Source organism: Lampetra planeri, chromosome 20, assembly GCF_965212315.1.
Source record: "Lampetra planeri chromosome 20, kcLamPlan1.2.h2, whole genome shotgun sequence".
Lineage (NCBI taxonomy): Eukaryota > Metazoa > Chordata > Hyperoartia > Petromyzontiformes > Petromyzontidae > Lampetra > Lampetra planeri.
The window spans coordinates 10,467,183-10,490,259 of record NC_136126.1 but is presented as its reverse complement, the minus strand read 5'-3'; the positions used below and the strand labels follow the sequence as shown (position 1 = coordinate 10,490,259).

The window sequence follows — 23,077 nt, the reverse complement described above, 5'->3', positions numbered from 1 at the left end:
AGGGTCCCACAAGGTGGCCAGGGATTGGACAACCCGGCCACGAACAGGTATAAAAGCCAGAGCGCTGAGAGCTCTGGAGTAGTTCTGCTACACGAAGACCCAAGTCGGCCGAAGACGTCTAGGACCCTGGACCAAGCCCTCCAGCCCTTATCAGCGCTAGGGCTCAGAGTAACCAGTGGTCGGGGAGAGATCCCCTAGGTCCAGCCAGAGGACGCTGGGAGAGTAGGGAGATTAGATAGCCTGCAAGGTCCGGAGGCTTGTACCTTCTGAGGGTAATGGGTGAGGGGACCATATACCCCTTAGTGTGATAGGGACTGTGTATTAAGATAATAAACAGTGTGTGCCATAAAGAAGTTTAGAAGTCCGTCCTTACAACACTACACCTGTATAAAACACACTTGGGAGCCAGCAATCTTTCTGATTGAGAGGGGGTCAAATACTTATTTCTCTCGATAAAATTAAAATCAATTTATAAAATTTTTGACATGCGTTTTTCTCAATTTTTTGTTGTTATTCTGTCTCTCATTGTTCAAATAAACCTACCATTAAAATTATAGACTGATCATTTCTTTGTCAGTGGGCAAACGTACAAAATCAGCAGAGGATAAAATACTTTTTTCCCTTACTGTATAGAGATACATAGAGATACGTCGAAGCCGCCAGTGGTGCGATTGTGGCCATGTAACCCAAACTATGGACCATATAGTAAAGCTATAGAGACAGAGATACATAGCGATGCATGAAAAGCCACTGTGTGATTGCTGCTTTGAAACCCTCTGCGCCACAAACTTAACCACTGTAGTCTACAGTCCTTCAAAGGAGGCAGAATAGCAAAACTACACGAACCTCTGAAGCCCTCTCACCATGGCTATCAGACGTCGACATTGACAGAAATCCTCCTTAAACATCCAGCTTCACAACTGGAGGGGAGATAGCGATGAGCCACTCAAAGTACCTAGCCCATACAGCCCTATGCTCTCTAGGGTCTGATACAAGAGAGCCATCGGCCCCTCGAGGTTTTAAACGGAGGCGTTTGAGGGCCCGACAGGCCGGCTGGGAGCCACCCATACACACATGACTCAACCATACCCATCAGGTCCCCAACCAAACGCCCCCTATGCCTATTTCAAACCCTTATAAACAGTTTCACTTGGAAGCTAACCCCCCTTTTCCTGAGTTGCGATCGAAACGTCGTAGTTTTCTGTTATTTTTGATTATTTTCTTTGAACCTATTTACGTGACTTTACTGAATGACCCAAGAATATGAATTCCTGTAGTCACGAAAGCTTCAAGTCAAGATTCTGCACAGTTCCCTTGATTGGGTAAAAGTATCACTTCCACCAGAGTTGGGACATTCCAGGAGCCGAACTTTATGACTCGCCGGAGGTTTATGGCAGGCCGGTGCCTTCAGGGACACGACCCTCAGCTGGAACAGCAGGGCCAGAGTAGCAGCAATAAACCACCGCCCCACTGTCTACTGCTCATGTAGATCTACGTCAGGGCATCAATGGAGGGTCCTTTCACATGGCTCAGTAATAACCATGGGCGGAGTTGGGGGGGGGCACGGAGGGACAACGCCCCCACCCCCCCAAAGTGGACACCTTTATGAAATTATTTGACATTAGTCTAGAATATAACAACTTAATGATATGCACCCACAATTCCTAATGTGAGGGACAAAGCGAACCGGAACCCAACTGCGCTTCCCTTCCGCAGTATGTACATATGTAATGAGTGGCTCCGACACGGTAAGCAACTTCAAGTGGTTTATTATAAATCTTCGGTACAGCCACACTTCTCCCTCTTTCCACGCCACGTGGCGCTCACCCCGCTCGCTAACATGGCGGGGCAGCAACGACGGAGAGCTCCTCTGGATCTTCAAACACCGACCCCCTAACGTTGCTGTACCCCCGGCTTATATTCGCTCCCCGGAGGCTAAGCCCCGCCTCTGGCCACGCCCCTCCTGGAACCTTCGTGAACGTTCCAGAGGCTTCACTGGTGGATCCGCCCCATCACCTTTACCCCAGATGTATTCCCTACCATTGATAAACCGTGGCTGTATGGTAAGGTAAGTAATGTAACCCCCCACAATAATGCAGTAGATGGCGCTCCCTTATTACACATAGACAGTGATGCAAAATATGCAACTGCATTCTTTTTCAAGTTCGACAGTAGTCCTAAATGAGTGGACGCTGATATGCAAGTGATCATCCACGACGAACCGTGCAGTTACAGGAAAATAAAACATGACAGGAGGGCGTGATGGCTCGATTTCGTTTATTTATGACTTAGTCTTTTTGCAAATGTTGGTAATTGGTAGCTGGTAAACATGTCAAATAATTAGCTTAAAAAACAATGAAGGGTGATGAAATAATGGGCCCTATTCACAACGTGATTTTAGAACAGGAATCCTTTCTAAAATCACGTTGTGAATAGGGCCCACTGAATATAAACTATATTTGTGATTTCAAGCACATTTTAACACTATACTGTAAAATAGCGAGTGACAAGCTGTAATTTGGGAAGAAAGACCTACCCATTATTAAAAGTTTTCAGTGTTTCCCATATTATTTTCCCGGCCAGGCAGCATACCGGGCCTACTGAATATAAAACATAAAAAAGTGCTGGTGTGTCAATCTTGACTTAAAGCTTTCGTGACTGCATGAATTAATATAATCTTTGGGTCTTTCGGTAAAGTCATGTAGATAGGTTATAAGAAAATAACAAAAATTAGAATATAAAACTACGACGTTTCGATCACAACACAACACTGATGACGAGCGCTTGGTCGCTGGGGTTGAAATAAATTGGAATTCGATACAATATCTGGAAAATCACTAATAAATGTCTATTTTACCCCAAGGTAGAGGCATACATTATACTTACCTTTTGTCTCAAATGCTGAAGAAATAAATAAAGACACCAAATCCACTTTGTTGCTGTGTAGAATTATTTATTAGATTCACTTTCAATAAAGAAACGTCAAACTTAAAGCGAATTTGCTGAAAAAATATTATTTCCGCTCGACCTTCTGCGTGAGTGCAAAAATCCACCCGCTCATGAATATTAATGACGGGGGGGGGGGGGGTGCGGCATGTGGAGTGACGTCATGCGCGTTACACACAAACAGACATTCTTGGTTCTAGATTTGAAGCTTTCGTGACTGCAAGGATTCATACTCTTAGGTTCTTTCGGTAAAGTCACGTAGGTATTTTTTAAAAATAATAATAAAATATTTTATTTCATTATTATTTACTATTATTATTACTACTATAATTAGCCAATAATGTCTTAGCTTCTTTCGGTCAAGTCACGTAGGTAAAAAAATAACAATAAAATAAAATTATTTTATTATTATTTTATTATATTATTACTTTTAACCTACGTGACTTTTATAAAACAATAATAAAAAGGCATATTTTATTATTTTATTATTATTATAAATAAAATATTTTATTATTATAAACAAATAAAATAAAATGGTTTATATTATTATTATTTTACCTACGTAAATTTACCAAAAAAACCTAAGACATTCTTAGCTCATTATAGTAGTAATACGGTAAGGTGGATCTTTGTCTACAGCAACAGCAGAGGGCGGAGGAGCGACGCTCACAACGTGCAGAGCACAATGCAGCTGAAACACAGCAAACTACAACAGTGCGGAGCACAGGCGGTGATAACCGCCAGTCATCTCGGTCAGTGAACCCATGAAAAGCCGGGTCTGTGCTGTGACATTGCCAGCGAGCCTTCCATATACTCACCTGGCTGCAAGGAGCACCTAGCCTGGCACAAGCGCCGTGGTGACGTCACCGCTACTTATTGGCAAACTGCGGTTGTTGACGTTCCATGTGTGAGTGTAATCAGTCCAGTGCGATTATCCTTTCACTATCATTTGCGTAAGGGGCCGTCCATAAATGACGTCACGCACTTAGGGGGGGGGGGGGGTCAGACATTTGTGACGATGTGTGACGAGGGGGGGGGTTTGAGAAATGTGACGTCACATCAAGATGCGCCACTTTAAGTAAATATAGACAACACCTTCTACTTAATTAAATATACTTTATAATAAATGTTTCCTCCTACAACATCAGAGTGGAGAGCCACATTAAATACGCACTACAATGACAATAGTTTAAAGCGATTTGAAGCATGTTTTATATTTGGGGGGGGGGGGGAGACAGACCTTTGTGACGTCATATTTGAGGGGGGGGGGGTCTGACGTTTTGTGACGCTGTGTGACGAAGAAGGGGGGGTGGGGGTCAAAAATCGTCCAAAATCACGCGACGTCATTTATGGACGGCCCTAACGTGTAGAAATCAGCCAGGTCAGTCGCTCCTGACGAAACTTCGAGTCTTCTCCACCACAGCGATGCCTTCCCTTTAAAGGGAACATCTGCGCCGGGTTTGCAACATTCAGGCTGACCCTGCCTACGAACCATCATGGGTCTCATCAAGACTGGATTACAATGTTGAGAAGCTCACGGGCCCTCGAGAGATCTGGACATAGTCTCCATCATCAGTGAGCAGCATCATCGGATCTAATTACCAGCGAAACGTCGTATTCAAAATTGTAAATGTTATGGATTTACTCTCGGTGGGCTGAAGTATTAACTAATTGGCGCGTTGTCTACGTGACAAACCTTAATGGCTGTCGGGTGAACCAGATGACGCCAAAAGGCGCCTTTGGCGTCATCTGGTCCAACACCATGTGAGACTCTAGGCTCTAAGAAAAGCTGTCTCGGGGGTGGACCAATCAATTTCAAGGACAGTGCATACATTATCAGAGTTGTGTTTTTTGTTTGCATTCCGACCGCAGGTATTGTGGTCAATGCAAACATGACTCCTTGTAAAAAAAAGGTGTCAGTTTTGTTGCCAGATAAAAGGGTAAAAAACCAATTATCATATTTTGCTACTGGCAAAGGAGGTTCTAATGGGGCTGTCGGGTGGTGGAGGTTTTCGACACATTTATATCTTGATTTGAAGCTTTCGTGACTGCAGGAATCCATACTCTATGGTTCTTTCGGTAAAGTCACGTTGATAGAAAACATAATAAAAGAACACGACGTTTCGGTCGCAACACAAGCGTCCGTCATCAGGTGAGAAATAATGATCTGCTGTTGTGGCTTTATATAGGCACGGGAGGGGGGGGGTTGTAGAGTCGTGGCTGCAGGAGTTCACGGGGGAGAGGGGGGAGGGTTTGTGGCGTGCAGGGACGGGTGGGGGTTGGAGAAATTTGCATGTCAATGAGATTTAAATTTTGAGTCTTGAATTACTCTCTGTTTTTTTCGGCAAAGTCACGTCACTTTACCGAAAGAACCAAAGAGCAATTCCTGCAGTCACGAAAGCTTCAAATCAAGTTTAGTCTTGAATTAGTAAACGCGTATTTTTTAGAAAGCAGCACGGGTGGGTGAAAATCACAGCAGTTCAAACTTGACGTGGTTTATCACGTCCTTACAATGATTGCCCAATCTGAATCCATCTTCTCGATTAAAGTTTTGTCTGCGTTTGTATATCTGGATGGCAACATTACAGTTGCACAAAAAGCAAAAATAGGCACATTCGTCAATAACATCGTGAGACCTTCAAATATAAAAAATATATATAATGGACGACGTTTCGAGCAATGGGCCTTTTTCACATCACGTCGAGTCTCTTCAGCAGGTGGCTGCACCTGAGCGCGATGACGTCATGGCATTGATCCAACAATGCCATCGAGCCACTCTCGCTATTGTGACGTCATGTCGCTCGGTTTAGATTTCACACACTCGATAGGTCAGCCTTGCGGGGGGTGGGGGTATTCCCAGAGGGCCCCCGGCCGCCTTGCAACTTGCCTCGATGACATCACCAGCTCCATCGTCCAATCAGAACGCCGCACGCGGTCGCGCATCTAAGCTGGGAAATTAAAGACGGGAGTCTGCGCCGCGGTGCACGCCGTTGCCACGGCAACCGGTTGTTTATTTTATTTTAATTTCATCGCAATAAAAATTAAACGCAGACAACATTTAACTTTGCTCGCCACTGAGATCGTGCGCGTTTCAGAACCGACCTTTGCCTCGACGTCGGCGGTTTAATTTCATCGTTTTCCTCTCGTCCGCTTCATCGGTGGCTGCCGATGAGGGTTGCTTCGGGAGCCACGTGAACCGCGTGGGCATTGCCCAGGTGAGGGTTGGCGCCGAGGGCTCGGTGGTGGTGGTGAGGGTGGTGGTGAGGGTGGTGGTGAGGGGAGGGTGGTGGTGAGGTGTTGGTGGTGGTGAGGGGAGGGTGGTGGTGAGGTGGTGGTGGTTGGTGGTGGTGCTTGTGGGGAGGGTGGTGGTGGTGGATGGTGGTGGTGGTTGGTGGTTGTAGGGAGGGTGGTGGTGGTGGATTGTGGTGGTTGGTGGTTGTAGGGAGAGTGGTGAGGGTGGGGAGGGTGGTGGTGGTGAGGGTGTTGGTGGTTGTGGGGAGGGTGGTGGTTGGTGGTGGTGGTGAGGTGGTGATGGTTGTGAGGGTGGGGAGGGTGGTGGTAGTGGTTGTGGGTAGGGTGGTGGTGGTGGTTGTGGGGAGGGTGGTGGTGGTTGTGGGGAGGGTGGTGGTTGGTGGTGATAAGGTGGTGGTGGTTGTGGAGAGGGTGGTTGGTGGTGGTGGTGGTTGGTGGTGGTGGTTGTGGGGAGGGTGGTGGTGGTGGTGAGGTGGTGGTTGTGGGGAGGGTGGTGGTGAGGTGGTGGTGGTTGTGGGGAGGGAGGTGGTGGTGGTTGGTCGTGTTGGTGGTGGTGAGGGTGGTGGTGGTGAGGTGGTGGTTGTGGGGAGGGTGGTGATTGTGGGGAGGGTGGTGGTGGTGGTTGGTGGAAGTTGTTGGTGGTGGTGAGGTGGTGAGGGTGGTGGTTGTGGGGAGGGTGGTGGTGGTGGTTGGTGGAAGTTGTTGGTGGTGGTGAGGTGGTGGTGGTGAGGGTGGTGGTTGTGGGGAGGGTGGTGGTGGTGGTTGGGGGATGGTGGTGTTGGGGCAGTGCATCTGCGAATACGAACCCGGCCACCCCCGAGTTCGATTCCCCGCTCACGTCCAACGCCAGTGACGATTAACTGAGCCCGGTGCTGGGCCTCTCCCCTAGGTCGACTCAGCATCAAATGAGTACCTGGTGCGCTGTGTGAAAACGTTTTAATCGCATGCAATTGCATTTCATGGTGTACCCTAATCATCTGGTGCCGTGCAAACATCGGCACCCGGGGAGACAAAGGCGACGGGCGTGCTGTTAGCCACCCACCACCTCGTGTGCCGGGCTCCATAGCTGCTTGCTAACAGCCTGTTCAGGGTATGCGAGAGAGATTTGTCTTTGGTAGCGGTGGTAGTGGTTGTTGGTGGTGGTGGTGGTTGTGGTGGCTTCACTTTCTGACTTCTTCACAGCAGCTTCAAGTCTTGAAAACATCATTGACTGTGCCGGGCCCATTGTATCCATGGTCCACCTTGATTATAATTAAGGGGCATCGCTTGCAAGTCAAATTCTACCCCCATGCCCTCTCGATTAAACAGATTGTGTGATGCCACCTTTGCAATGGTGCTCAGGCAATGTGCTATGAAAAAAGGGATATTGCCTATTCTATACGCTTTGGTTCTTTCGGTAAAGTCACGTAGGTAGAAAAAAAATGTAATAGATCACGATGTTTCCATCGCCACACAAGCGATCGTCTTCAGGCCTCTGGTTCAACGTCGGTGCTGCATGCAGTTGCGTCTGTCATGTAGCAGCCTAGCCTACTAAGTGACTTTACCGAAAGAACCAAGAATATGAATCCCGGCAGTCACGAAAGCTTTAAATCAAATTTAACCCAAAAACCTTTCTTTTGAATAATATTGGTCGCGAAAGCCTTCGTGTTAAATTGACTGTGACAACTTCTTGAGTAGCCAATGCAGTTAATTGTATACGAGGCGTCTATGTACCAATGCACGGATGTAACGGTGACCTTTATTTGACCTTACATCAACCGTTTGCAGCAATGCCCTGGTGAAGACTCAAGAGCTTATTTATTTGTTAAAATGAAGATACATATTTTTTTTAATTTTAACCATCGGCTCACATTTCTAGTACCATCGTTATTTCTGGAATGGTTTGCTGATGTAATTTATTTTATAGCTGGTCCAATGCTTCTAATGCTAATAATTGTGATGTAGTTCCTAAACATGTCTTAAAGTATGGTACTTTAATCATTTGTTCTATACAGGGAGGTGAAATTTAAACAATCTATTTTTACCAGGTAAAGCCCACTGAGCTATAAAGCTCGTTTTCACAAATGATAGATCAACGAAGTGGCTTATGCTGAAATGTATTGCAGCCAAATACTCTAAACCCATGTTTCTAAATGCACAGGGAAAACCCGGAGGACCCGGAGAAAAACCTACATGACCACGGGGAGAGAGACATGCAAACTCCAAATAAACAGCAGGCGTCAGGACCTAGATTGAACCCAAGCGAGGGAGTTAACATCTCGCCATCGTGGCACCACGAACTGGTTCTGTCTCTTTATATTGATGATCATTAAAAGTTGGTTAGCAGCATGTAAACCATGTTGATAACTGTTCATTCACGTATTGATGTCCTTTAACAACGCAGCATCTAAAGCTGTGGTGCATATCTGTGTATTGAGATCCTTTTTTTAAACATCTACAAAGAATGATGACGTTTCAAGTTCAAATCACGGACACGGTTGATTCAGTTCTGCATCCTTCTAAATCCGATCAAATTAGTGCCACTTTCAGTGAAGTCAGAAGTGGTTTCCACCAATGGGTCAGGGCTGTTACATGGGAATAAGTGTAAACGCTTTGATTTCTTAAATGGCGAATGATATTGAATTGATGCAATACAGAATGTTGACAAGATACACAGTCTTTGTAATGCTTGTTGATGTCCTCTAACAAGGTAAAAATAGCTGTTAAGGAACAATTGTCATCACTGTTTTCACAGTGTAGATTTGCCTCCTAGGATTATGCAGTGGCATATTGTGGTTAGGCTTCACTTGGCAGCCAACAGTCCCTGAACCTTGAGTTGTAAGACTCGGAAGCGCAAGCCCAATGGCATGAACGTCGCAGGATTGCACATTGTCTGGGTGATAGGTGGCAAAGGTACTGGGAATACTCGAATAGAAGTTTGAAGAATTGGGCTCGCTGGGAAGAAAATTAGTTTCTCCGATGTGAACCGGGTAAAGTACTGTCAGGTGGCGTGATGTGAAAGCCAATCCACTGCCACCATTAATGTCACATTGTTGGTGACTGTCCACTAAGTTCAGTGGTCTACTAGAACTACATATGGCCACCAAGGACGCTATCACATGACTCTGCGAATTCGTGCACAATGAATGAATGTTGCGGTTGGCGTGTACGTGGACCCTGGTGTAAGGATTGAAATGGAGCCCATGTACACCTCTTTCTTGCTAAGCCCTTGGGCCTCCCTTGCCTGTGGGCCCAAATTAAGTTGCACTGTGGTGTACACAATCGATAGCTACGCTACCAAGCTCATGGCACTGACGGAACGCAATATGCTAAATGAAAAATGAACGTTGTGACCAACAGACAAACAAATGTTGACTCAAAGCAATACAGTGTTTGCATTGTTCTTATAAGAATGGTACCTGAGCACTGTTTACTTTTTACAAACATTTGGCAAACTAAGGGTCTGTTTGGCTTTGCCTCTTCGATCTGAAAAGATAACTTGGGATGGCATGCCACTCATATATCCAATACTTTTATTGTAAATACGGTACTTAAATGTCTCAGAGATGTGCATTTGTAATAAAAAAGGTAACTGGATTAATTCAGTGTCCTTTTTATAAGGTGAATAATTTACCCAATGCGGCTTGTTGATGAGACACATTATCTCATCTCATACAAGTGATTAAATCTGCTAATATAAATAACCTCAGAATCACCTCAAATCTCAGCTCCTGGTTAAAAGACAGAGTGCTAGAGTTATGTATTTCAAATTCCCCTCCACGAAATTGGTTTCATAGAAGATAACATGGAGCGGTTACCACCATGAAACATGCATCGTGACTCTGACCTCATGGTGAGGGGGCTCCAGCATGGTTGTAATGTCTCTAGAACACCCTATGGCCAGTGTTTCCAAGTCACATGACTGTGGCTTTCAAAATTATTTATCATGGTTGAAGTTTCAGTCTCTATTTTGACAGCCAGTGACACACAGCCAAGGTATGCATATGCACAATAACATTGAATTTTGGAGTGGTATTTTAAAAATATATAAATGCTACTGAGAAACAATTAGGAAGACTTAGACCAATGTAAACATATGTTATTTAAATTGGGAATTAAGCTGAAATATGAGCAAACAAGAAAAAGTAATGTTCCAGCATGTGTTTAGCCTCACAAGTACAGTATTCAACTCGTGATAAAGTAAACTCCGAAGCTGCACAGAGCGAATGGCTTGCTACTTTGCAAGTTAATGTAACAGAGTATCAGAATCTTTATTCAGACTGGAGGAATCCGATGAGCTATGACACTCTTTTTCACAGATGTCTAGTATGGGCGGGTCAGCATAGTAATGACGTTAAAAGGCTCATCTTTTTAGCGGTTGTTTTAAGACCAAGTTTTGCAAAATCCTGTTATAATTTTTTTCTGTTTGATACGTGTGCTTATCAGAAACAAGACTTTACACTGAAATTTAATTTATATTGGATAATTTTTACAAGCACTGTGACCCCCTGGCTACCCCACTACAGACAGACATTGATGGACAAATCGGTATTATTGCTTTCAACCTCAGACGGAAAGCATTAAAAAGTCAGTGTCCCCATGTAAATCATGCATTAAGGTGGTACTCAGCTCTGAGCCAGTGGTAGATTTTCTATATGTGGAGTGAGCCTTCCACAATGTGACCACTTTTGACTTTCAAAAAAGTGGTACAGTATTAATTTCACCAATCCCAGGGCTGTGATGTACTGAGTGAAATCCCCAACAGGAATCTGACATCACAACTTTTTGATTTATAAAATGAAACAAAGGTTAACGATACGTGATCATTATTTTTCTCACGCGTAAATATAAATTGCTCTATGACGTCAGACTGTGGAATGCTATTGATGTTACACGAGGCTAGTTGTTGATTCATGAGTTGCTTTGAAATCCGATGATTCTTTAGTGGACCCTTTCTCCGAGAATTGTTTGACTCCTGTCTGCGACTCTCTAAGTCATGTGTTTGTATTGCAGCTCTTGCAGTACCCCCAGACCGTGAGATGAATGACAAGCAAACACTTGTATGCACACTTGTGTTCTAACTCAAACACCCCGTGCCTGTCAGTGGGGAAAGAGGGATGGGGGAGGGTGGCAGAAACAACTGTGTGCAGGAATTGTTTATAGAAGGCTAGAAGCACACAGCAGCGACTTCACGTCTCTTGGCTGCCTTATCTGTTGACATTTCAATGGCTCTTGAGTGAGCAATCACTGTGATTGATTGCCATGATCTAAGTGTTCAATGACCACAATTGATCAGCAGAAAATATATTTCCCTAATATACCGTAGTTGTCTTTCCACGTAAAACGAAAAAATGACATAAAACAACCCCACAGCCTTCTGGGAGTGCATCATTTCAATAGCATTGACTCAGTACAAGACGACCCAACTGTGTTCGATACATAGTATCTTATCAGCTGAGTCAGACTCGTTTATACCACTCAGCTGATTAGTATTGAAATATCTTTTTGTATTCCAGAAATAATCTTCTTCCAGAAGGAATAAAACTACAGTACTAACTATGCAATATATGGTATCACCGATTGTAATGCGACTATGGTACTATGGTTAGAGTTTACAACCCACAATTTGAAGGACACATTCAAATCCTGATTAGGGGTCAGTTTAGCTCAATATTCCCTTGATCATCATAAAATTAGTTTTTCTTTGTGAAAAATCAAGAGTTGCTCTGTCGTGAGACTTTCCCCAGCCAACCCGATTTGAGAGCTTCTTGGCCCACAGGGCAATTCAAAATAAACTGAAATGAACAGAATGTGCGATTTCCACCACCACACTCATTTCACCAAAGGTACACTTTGACTTTAATCCCATTGTGTTATCAGATTCGAGCCAGGTGTGGTCACAATCATTTTCAAACCAGTGCTGTGGTCTGCAAATCCCTTCATGGTCTTACCCCACCCGATGTTGCCACTTTTGTATTCTCCCAAGTCCCTCCTTGCCCTCTTCTCAATCTTTGTTGTCTCTGCTCCGTTCCTCCTCCTCGTGCACGTTGTCGCTCTATTTCTCTTCTCGCCCCCCTTCACTTTAACAAACTTCCTCTCCACGTTACGCAGTCATTTTCGCTCACTAGCTTCCGCTCATTACTCAAAACTCACTCATTCACAATCTCTCTCCATGGCTACCACTTATTCATAATCTCTCTCTATGGCTATCACGCATTCCCCATCCATCCAATCAATTCATCATCATTTGCTCTCATCAGTTTTGCTTTTACTTAATTGACACATGACAGGTTCGCTCATTACTTCCTCTAATCTATTTTTTTCACCTTAGGCGCTATGTTAATTACGGTAAGATAAGATACTTGATAATAGGGTTTTCCCCTTTTTCTGGCAACAAAACAGGTGTTAAGATGTTAAAACACCAAACTTAACCCTTTTACAAGGAATCATGTCTGCATTAACCACAATGCTTGTGGTCAGAATGCAAACAGAATAAAGGGGAAAAACCTATCATCATATTTTTGTACTGGCAAAGGAGATCCCATGATAAGATACACATGTTTGTGTGGACCGTGTAGGTTTGTGAAAATTCCTAAACCCGGTGTGCTGCAGGCTGGCCAGGAGATGGCAGTACAAGAAATTATTTTATTTATGGGTCTACATCAACCTTTGTGCATTGTCCTCTCGAGTGTGCTTATCTCGAAGTACTATTTACACTTTTGAAGGACATGAGAATTAGCCTCCTTTTTGTGAGTTTAAGAATCATCCTTCCACCTTTGCTGTGTGGTCATGGTAAGAGACTTGGATTAAACTGTACTTTGCTATTTTTTAAGTGTTATTTAATTGTATAAAAGTAAATATGTAAGTGTTATTAAGTGTTAATTATATGTTTTAGTTATGGGTAAATGTAATTAAACATAGGTATAAAATAAAATAAATTAAATCACGACGTTTCGGGCGCAACACAAGCGTCCGTCATCAGGTGGGACAACCACAGCAGCTACATACTATTAACATTCCTTCCGATTTAAAGCTTTCGTGACTGCAGCGATTCATCTTCTTGGTTCTTTCGGTAAAGTCACGTAGAAGGGAAGTAACAAAATAATAAAAATAAAACAATAAAATAATTCTCACGACGTTTCGGCCACAACGCAAGCAGCCGTCCTCAGGTGAAGAACAGGTATGTTGACAGACTGTTGACAGACCTGTTCTTCACCTGAGGACGGCTGCTATTATTTTATTACTTCCCTTCTACGTGACTTTACCGAAATAACCAAGAAGATGAACATTCCTTCCCTTTATTAATGCTACCCCTATCCCCTCCCTTTGATGCTGCTAACCCTGCATAATGCACGGGCATAATATGACTTTGAAACCCCCCGCCCACCTCCTACGCATTTCACAAGTAGTACTAATCACATACCTGCATTTCCCATAAATATGTTAAATTTCTCTTGATATGCTAATTATTTTGTCAAGGCGCCCTTCCCCCCTTCCAACCCAGCTTAAATATACGCTCCAAGCGTGGTGGTGTTTCATTCAGACGCTGTCTTCCCGACAGACCTGGTCTTCACCTGAGGACGGCTGCTTGCGTTGTGGCCGAAACGCCGTGAGAATTATTTGATTATGTTTTTTATTTTATTACTTCCCTTCTACGTGACTTTACCGAAAGAACCAAGAAAAACATATGTATTGCTTGCCAAAACAAGCGGTTGCCAGCCTGTGGTATCACAACCCATTCCAGTTTTTTTAAGGTTTTACGGTTTATACTTTACAAATAAAATGTTACTGCATCTCATAAACGTTGCGTGGAGGCGCTTTAATGAACTCATAAAATAAGTGCCATGTTTGCAGACGTGTCAAAAAACATTTGTGTTCTTTGGTAATGGGGTAACGGGAATATTGTGCAGAATTTTTTTTTTAAATTAGTATTGTAAGTATATGTGTATGGACACTTGCCACCGCATTAGGGGGAGCGGTGGTGTAGTGGTTAGTGCGCTGCGCTACAAACCAAGTGATTCGGGGTCAGTGTCCCAGTCACAGCTAAAATCAGTGGCGATCGATATTGGAACTGTTACTGGGCCTCCCATAGCTTAACTAGGCTTCAAATTAATACCTGATGTGGCATTTAAACACTGGGGAAACATGTGGCTGGTGGCACTGTGCTAATACAGTCGTCAGCCTCAGACCATTGGGGAGAGCTGGAGTGGGGGGTGCTACATTCTAATCGTCAATTAAGTGATGGGCATCACAACCTATTTCCATATACATAGGGTGTGAGAGCTCGAGCAGAATCGAGATAAGACAAAAGCAGATCCTGTAATTTCTCATTATGTGCAGCATTTCACACGTCTTTTACGTTTGTTAAATATTAACTGCGTTGCGCTTCCCACCCCTGCATTTTTGGATACCTCACATTTAAACAAGCTCACGCCACTGGTCTGCTTATAGTGCTCGACTCAGTTCTAAGATTGCGAGTTAACATTTTTGTTGGTGGTTGACTGAGCATATCATCAAGTCGAGTGTAGTAATCATATGGAGGGACTGGCTCCCGCCATGGAAACATGTAAATGTCACCACTCCTAGTTGAAGGACACCAGTGGATATGAATAATCCTATTCCTAATTTGAGCCGAGGCAAATGCATTGATTTGATTTTTCTCAACATGTGATGAGGTGAGAACATTTTCTTCTGGCACTCCTATAGTCATCATGTCAGGGTAGGGCCCAAGACATTGACACCAGTGAACTCCCTCGGTGGTTACCGTACTTCCATGGTGGCCGGTAAAAATGGCACAAGTGAAAACCAGGAAAAAAGTGGCATAAAAAAAAATCATCGACGGTTAGGGTTTATCATCTCTTTTATTCAGATGTGTATATAACTGTTAGTACGGTGCATCTAGCTGTTAGCACGGTACTGACAACTGTTCGTATAGTACTTATAACTGTTAATATAGGCCCGGTTCATTGTGGTATTTTTTCCTAGTTTTCACTTGTGTCATTATTACGGTGCAATTTTTTCCTGTACCATTTTTACCGTGCCATTTTTCCTCTGCCATTTTTTTCCTTTTGTCATTTTTACCGTACCATTTCTACCGTGCCATTTTTTCTGAACCATTTTTATTTTGCTATTTTTACCTGTACTATTTTCACTAGTGCCGTTTTTCCGGTACCATTTTTCCCATACCATTTTTTCCTGTTCCATTTTAACAGTGCCATTTTTCCCGAACCATTTTTTTCAGTTCCATTTTTCCCGTGCTATTTTTACCTGTACCATTTTCACCTGTGCCATTTTTACCTGAAATCATACTTCCATAGGTCGTCCTGAATCAGCAATAGATGGGCTCATTCATATTCTTTAAGATGTGGTGTGCTGAATATTCAATTGGCAATATACTGTAGTATGTACCTCGTACATGAAATAATATGAACACTGAAGTTCTGTGATGGGATTTTTAGTTTGTCTAGTCATCGGGGAATTAGTTGAGACCAACTTGCTACACTTGTGAACCTTGTCTAATGGTGAGCAACTCACAGATTTGAACCCAGAAACTGCTTAGTGTGCTTTCATAGGCACAGTATTCGTCTCTTGAGACAACTAGTCGCCTTTGAATCCTCTATAAATCATGAAACAAGCTCACAAAGTTACAGGGCAGCAGCTGGAGTCACATTAACGATGATATGCAAAATGGCTCAGCGGCCAGTATACTGCCCAGTATGCCATACCCAGTTGCTACATATTTTCATTACAATCATGAGCAAACATCGGCGGGTTTATCCTCGCGAATTTCTTTGTTCTTTAAATACTTTTAGTATTTTTTCATTTACGCCATGGATCCATTAAGTTGAAGGCATGTGGCCAAGCATGCCTGTGCTTGCCCAGACACACTCACGCGCACAACATGCACCACCACCAGCAAAGGTTAAGAGAGCATTTGCCAGAGAGATGATCTTCGCATTTTATTTAAACTAAACCACATTTACTTTCCTCGAGTGGGAGTAGGGTGACTGTGCACGGGGCATTCAAGGCTCCCTTATTACCCACGGCATCTGATTTCTTGTCTCACACTCTGCTGGGAACTTGAAGCCGCACACCAGTTCACAGGAGTTTACTAAACTCATTGGTGGTTTATTTTGTGTCAGGGTTGTTACAAAGAGGAGGTGTGGTTAATGTTCCATTAATTGCACGTTGATATGTGCACGTTCTGTACATGACGCCACCCGATTATCACGGTTGGCTACGTACGGTGCGGAAGAAGTTCAACATACTTAAAACAAGACCTAAAGACGAATTTTAGCGAGGTTAGCAGTAAGGTACTACTGTAAGAGAAACATCAAAGTGCAATGATCTAATGCAAGTGGATTCATTGTCAAGTCTCATTAAAATACTGCGTAAACTGGGGGTTATCAGAAGAGTTCCGCTCAGGTAAGTAGGAACGCACATTATCATGGGCAACAACCCCAACAAAGTCATCACCTTGGCTTTAATTCTGCCTTACGGTATAATAGTAAAATATGTATTGTGCACTAGTAATGTTTTTGGATATGGATCGTCTTTAGAGCAGAATTTCTGTGTACGCACCACTGACAACATGCATGCTATGTAAAAAATAAAGATGTATGTGCTATGAAGAAGGGCTGTTGCCAAACACATTTCCTATTATCTTTTTTTCTTTTAAGGCCACAGCGTTGTAGACCAATGTGATAATTGTATTGTTTATTAATTGTGCTTATGCAAAACTGCCAATGCAGCAGCATCTGGAAAAATTGTGTTACGCAGCTTTTAGTTCCTTATTTACATAAGATGCAACAGTAGTTGGACATGCCATCTTGGGAAGTTTATCCTCGTAATTTCGTATTGTTTACCACAGTTTTCCTCTTTTACGATTGTATGCTGGTGTTCATGCTGCATCCTAAATACTGTATATCTTTGTTTGGCTTTTGCAGCTCTGTGATAAAGCACACATCTTATGAAGAATATAGTCGTTTGGGAAGTAATTCAGTGCAAGATCATGCATCCTTAACTATTATTTTGTTTCCCCCTGTTTTTAAACTACATTAGAACTCCAATCATCCATGCTCCAATAATCTTAAGAGTCCCATGGTTTGTGGCAATGCCTATAATCCGCGGGTGCGACGATCCTCAAGTCCGTGCTTTTGCTGAGGATTTTTTTTATCTCTACCTGGACAGACTAATTCCTCACATTATATTTTTAACGAGTGGCAATCTTCAAAGATGTGGCCACTCTTTAAAAAACCCCATTCTCTCACAAGGAACCTCGTAACCAAGTGAGAAAGACGTGTCTAAATCGCTTCAAACACATCTGTGTGATGTGAGAGAGATGAGAGAGATGGTGGTATAGGATGCCACTTTTAAATCAAGATTGAAAATTCATTTCTTTAGAAGTCGTTTTTGTGTTTAGTTTGTTGTCCTTCCCCCGTACCTCAGATTAGAACGGTTGACTACGTACGGTGAAAAATAAGTTCAACATGCATACATAGAGAGACAGAGCTGCAGCAAGTCAAGTGGCGATACAAGAGACATGGAGACAGAGACGTACAGAGCTGCAGAGAGACAAACAGAGAGACAAGTGGAGATAGAGTGAGACAAACGGAGCTACAATTAGATAAACGGAGCTGCAGAGACAAACGTAGATTATCCTGAATCGTGACAAATCATTTGAATGGGATTGTAATTCATTTACATGCTTTCTTGCAACATTTTGATGCCGGAATACGCATTCCAACCACAGTGTCACTCAGGTACTGTCCACATTTTTTCTCCGTTCTTTACCATATCCACGTGTCCAAAACAATTTAGCCAGAGGTATAGTATATGTGTAATGATCGTAGAGTCAACCTACGGTGCGAGTGGACTAGTGGTCATGGGGAGATAATGACAGGGGAGTCAGCCTGCAGTATGAATGGACTAGTGGCCACGGGGAGTCAGCCTGCAGTGCTAATGGACTAGTGGCCACGGGAGGTATGGAAAGGGGAGTCAACCTACGGTGTGAGTGGACTAGTGGCAATGGGAGGTAATGACAGGGGAGTCAGCCTGCAGTGCTAATGGACTAGTAGCCACGGGAGGTAATGACGGGGAGTCAGCCTGCAGTGCTAATGGACCAGTGGCCACGGGAGGTAATGGCAGGGGAGTCAGCCTGCAGTGCGAATGCACTGGGGGTTACGGGAATAATCGAGAATAGGAGCGTGGCCAGGTAACGGAAGAGGACGGGAGAGTCTGCTGGTAGAGCGAGCGTCTAGAACCAGCGAGAAGGTTCGGGAATGGGGGCGTGGCCTCCGGCCGTATATAAGGGAGATGCGCGGGAGACTCGGGGCTGTTGCAGTGGGGTCTTCGCCTGTTCGAGTGTAAGCGCGTGGCTCCTTCATAAAGAAACCATCCCAAGACAAGTGCATCCAAGTCATCATTACATATGCATTGCAGTCTTTGCAAAAGCAGTGGAAACAGTGTTGAGAAAAAGCTGCATACTCAATCCTAAGTCTCTTGCAGGTCAATTGGCACGTCGCGCGAGAAATTGAGTTGGTTGTAGGTGGACCTTCTTCTGTATGGCTGATGTAGATGCTCAGCAACAACTACAATTTCACATTCAGGTGGATCATGCCAGATAACCACGTCAGGAGTAATGGAATGTATCACCGTCATGTCTCCTTCGTATTTGTGGATCGGGCATTGCGTCGTTATATGCTGTACGGTCTGTTCTAGATGACCACAGTCCCACACTGGAGAGCTTTCAAGTTTCCATTTGTGCATCAGGCATCTTCATCTGCCATGGTTTGTGCAGTGGATGCATTTTAGGGTGGACCATGACCTGCTAATGTGCTTGTGCCCTTTGTTTACACAGCAGCCGGCACAGTCGCCATGACAAAATAGGGCACCGCAGGCTGACAGAGAGATTAGCGGAGCATGAATTTACTAATCAAGAGCCAGGGAACCTAATGCCAGGGATTAATTGAGCGCGTCCGCAGGAAAACAGAGTTGCTGGTTACTTGTGCAAGCTGCACACTCGGCTATGAATGGCTTTGTTCATCAATTAATTTATTATCCATTTCACTATACAGTAGTTATTTCTGTTTTAATGACGAGAAATTCCATCACTTCAGAAAAATAGTGCTTGCCCAAAAACTATGAGTTTCAACAAACAAAACTGTGTACAAATGGCACTTGGCATTTGCGCATTATAAAACAAAAAATCATCAACAGTCCCAGAAGAACTGCATTGTGGCCGTCTATAGTTATAGTTGCCACCATTTATTTTCATGGTCTTGGGACCAGGTTGACAACATCAACGAAAATGCTTTGCATCCTCCACATCACTGGCAATAATCTTATCCAAGGCTGGATTATGGTTGGGCCAGTGGAGCCAGTGCCCCGGGGCCTCGGACTGGCAGGGAGCCTTCAAACCTTTAGCCGCGTGCGGTGCCTGGCCCAAGAGCTGACCACTCGGGCCCCCGGACCCCGCAGCGCTTACAATGCGAGGCCGCTCGGTGCTTAAAGCGTGAGCTGACCACTAGGGCCCCCAGGCCCCTCGGTGCATACATTGAGCGTAACACCTGGACCTCTTGGTACATGCAGTGCATGCTTAAAACGAGAGCCTCTCGTAGAGTACAGTGCTTCTGTACAACTAATCACTGGCTGGCACGCTACAATATGCTGTGACATGATACAATATTCACCAATAAGTCAGTTCATTCTGCACATGTCCTTTGGATCCTTTGGATTGCACTCTAATGGTGCTAATCTCTCATTAACACTGCTGTTGTGGGCATATGCGGGCATGATATTCTTATGCGGCGACGGAAGCTCATTTATGCTAATCTCCCTCCCTAATCCCTCTCTCCATATTCTCCCCCATGAACACAACTGACGTGCTTGGGTCCGTGGATGAAATTCCTTTTCAGCTCAGACCCCGCTTGCTTGCCCATCACCACATATATAACCTCTTGTTGTAACTGCTCTTTCGCTGGTTCAGCAGTTCCACTGCTGGATTATATTTTTTTCCGCCTGAGGATGACCGCTTGTGTTGCGATCGGAACGTCGTGATATATTTTGTTTTATACCTATGTGACTTTACCGAAAGAACCAAAGAGTATGGATTCCTGCAGTCACGAAAGCTTCAAATCAAGAATGATGCATTCACTGTACACATTTTGCTCTTCATTCACACACAGATGGGAGAAAGTCTTTCGGAAGACAGACGTCAGACTGAAATTAAAATCGTTGTCCAGTACTCGGTGGAGTGCTCGGGCAGAGTCAACCAAGGCACTGTGGAGAAATTACACCCACATTAGAGAGGCCTTCGGTGGTATGTGCAATGATGATAATGAGAAAAGAGATACTCGAATTGAGACCGCTGGACTATGTGCTGAATAGGACAACTTAGAGATGGTGTTCATGGCACATTTCTGGGACGTCATACTTGACCGGTTCCACGCGACAAGCATGCACCTACAGACAAGTGACATTGACATCTCTGTAGCAGCACAGCTTTTGTCTTCGTTGAGGGATTTTGTGGCGGGACAGCGAGACCAGTTTGAGGCTTTTGAAAGGGCAGCCTTAAATGTGACAGGTGTCTCTCAGTCATATAAGCACGATCTTCAGCGAAAGAGGAAACGCAAAACATTTGCAGATGAGAGCTCAGAGCCAGGTGTGACACTTGAGGGGAGGGAGAAGTTAAAAATAGAAACATTGTATGTGGTCATTGATAAACTAGTGGCATGCCTTGAACATCACTTGGACGCTTACAAGCATTTGACCAGTCTCTTTGGAGTTCTGTTTATGTCAGACAAGGTGTCTAACAGTGATGTCATAGTGGAAAAGGTAAATGCACTCTCCGCTGTATATCCATCAGACCTGGACATGAACTTTGCCAACGAACTCATCCAATTCTAGTCTTTCATGTCTGACTCTGAGGGTGAGAAGGGCCCAACTAAATTTTTGAGACATTGCAGGCACTTAATCTGCAGTCAGTGTTCGCCAATGTTTTCGTGGCACTTCATATTTTTCTAACTTTGCGAGTGACAAACTGCCAGGGTGAGTGGCAGAATAAAAAATGAGCTTCGGAGTAGCATGTGCCAAACACGTCTCAGCTCATTGTCACTTATGTCAATAGAGTCAGACCTTGTCAGACAGCTAGATTTTGACGATCTAGTGGAAGATGTTGCGAGGAGGAAGGCAAGAAAGACACCAATATAGGAAAGCGGGGGGGGGGGGGGGGCTCCAAAAGACATGTGCCCAGGGGCCTCACGGGACCATGATCCAGCCCTAATCTTATTTTCCAGGTCTTTTGTTAAAGTGAAGTTTTTTGAGGCTCAAATACCCTCCCAACACTAATGTTGACCTCTTCTGTAAAAACGGATCATAAGTCTGTTTTACATTTTCGTTTACATTTTGACAACTATATGACTCCTTGAACAGGCACAACTGTTTTCAATTGCATGGATGGAATGGGGGGGGGGGGGTGTGTTTTGTGAACATGGTAGACTGCTGACAGAACACCATCATTAAAAACAAACTTTTCATGCACAGAATGCAATTAATTAAATGGAGACTTTACTGGCAATCCTGTTTCCCATCTTTCTATCCCCCGCTTTTCATAACTGGCTTGGCTTATGTTGATAGTGTGTACGTGCATCTGATGTAGCAGGCCCGCACATTGCCTCAATAAAAATAAATATAAGAAAACAAATGTTGAGGCTTTACCCACTGATATATTTGCAATTTCAAATGTACTTGTACTTGTCATTCAAATCATCTCAAGAAGTAATAAAAGCCAGCAGTATGTACGTGAAAATGTAGTTTGCTTAACCTCTCTTCCTGCCAAAGTAGCACAAATGACTTTGCACTCGTTAATACGTGAGGCCCATAGTCTAGCTGGGAGACATATCGTTAAAAAAAAACATATTCTGGTCATTGATCTTGTGGGTGGCGTATAAGTCACTGAAATATTTGGAACAGACAAGAGCAAGCATTGTCATTCAAGAGCCATTAAAAGTCTCAATAGATAAGGCAGCAGCCAAGAATACTCTCTAGTCCATTTCTGTTTGTCTTTACACACAATGGCTGCTCACAATTGTTCCTGAATTTTAAGTGGAACATTTGAAGATACAATTTAAAACAATATTAAAACAACCAACTTCATCAATTCTGGCAAATCACCTGATAAAGCTGGTTGTAATCACCAGTGAAACGTCATACTAAAATTTTAAATGTTCTGGGTTTACTCTCCAACAAACTGGTATGCTGAAGTAGCAACTGGCACGTTTTTATTTACGTGACAAACCTTACTAATTGCCTGTGTGGGATGGTGATGGGTTAACGACACATTTATATTTGCGCGATATAACCCCAAAACAAATTTTATAATGGATAATATTGGTCGGAGAAAGCCTACGCGTTAAACAAAATAGTAAACCATATACGTGTATGTTGTCACGTGCAGCTGCCATGGAGAAGTACGAGAACTTGGGCCTGGTTGGCGAAGGCAGCTACGGCATCGTGCTCAAGTGCCGCCACCGCGACACGGGCCAACTCGTAGCCATCAAGAAGTTCCTGGACAGCGAGGACCATAAATCCGTGCGCAAGATCGCCGCACGAGAGATCAAGATGCTCAAGGTGAGATTCTGTTGACAAAAACAAAGGCGACGTGCAGAGATGCACGTTACCAATGATGGTCAGTGTGCAAAGGTTGGCATCGTTTAAATCGTCATTAGCACTCTAGATGAATGGGTTTATTTATTAAAACTAATTTACCAAGGAAGACTGAGCTATATAGCCCTTTTTCAGAAGTGAACTGGTGGCAAATGATAGCTCGACGAAGTGGCTTATCATGTGGAAATTTATAGCAGCCAAATACTCAAACCGCATGTTTCGAAATGTGGAGGGA

General features: G+C 43.8%; 1 protein-coding gene across 1 annotated transcript in view; it reads left to right on the top strand.

The window, feature by feature from the left end:
- Positions 1 to 5,915: 5,915 nt before the first annotated feature.
- Positions 5,916 to 23,077, top strand: part of LOC144724429 (uncharacterized) — a 53,184-nt gene continuing 36,022 nt past the window's right edge. The window contains exons 1-2 of the mRNA XM_078603544.1: positions 5,916 to 6,161; positions 22,634 to 22,806. Coding sequence (XP_078459670.1) covers positions 22,639 to 22,806 — 168 coding nt within the window. The 5' untranslated portion in view covers positions 5,916 to 6,161; positions 22,634 to 22,638. The remainder of the gene's footprint in view (positions 6,162 to 22,633; positions 22,807 to 23,077) is intronic.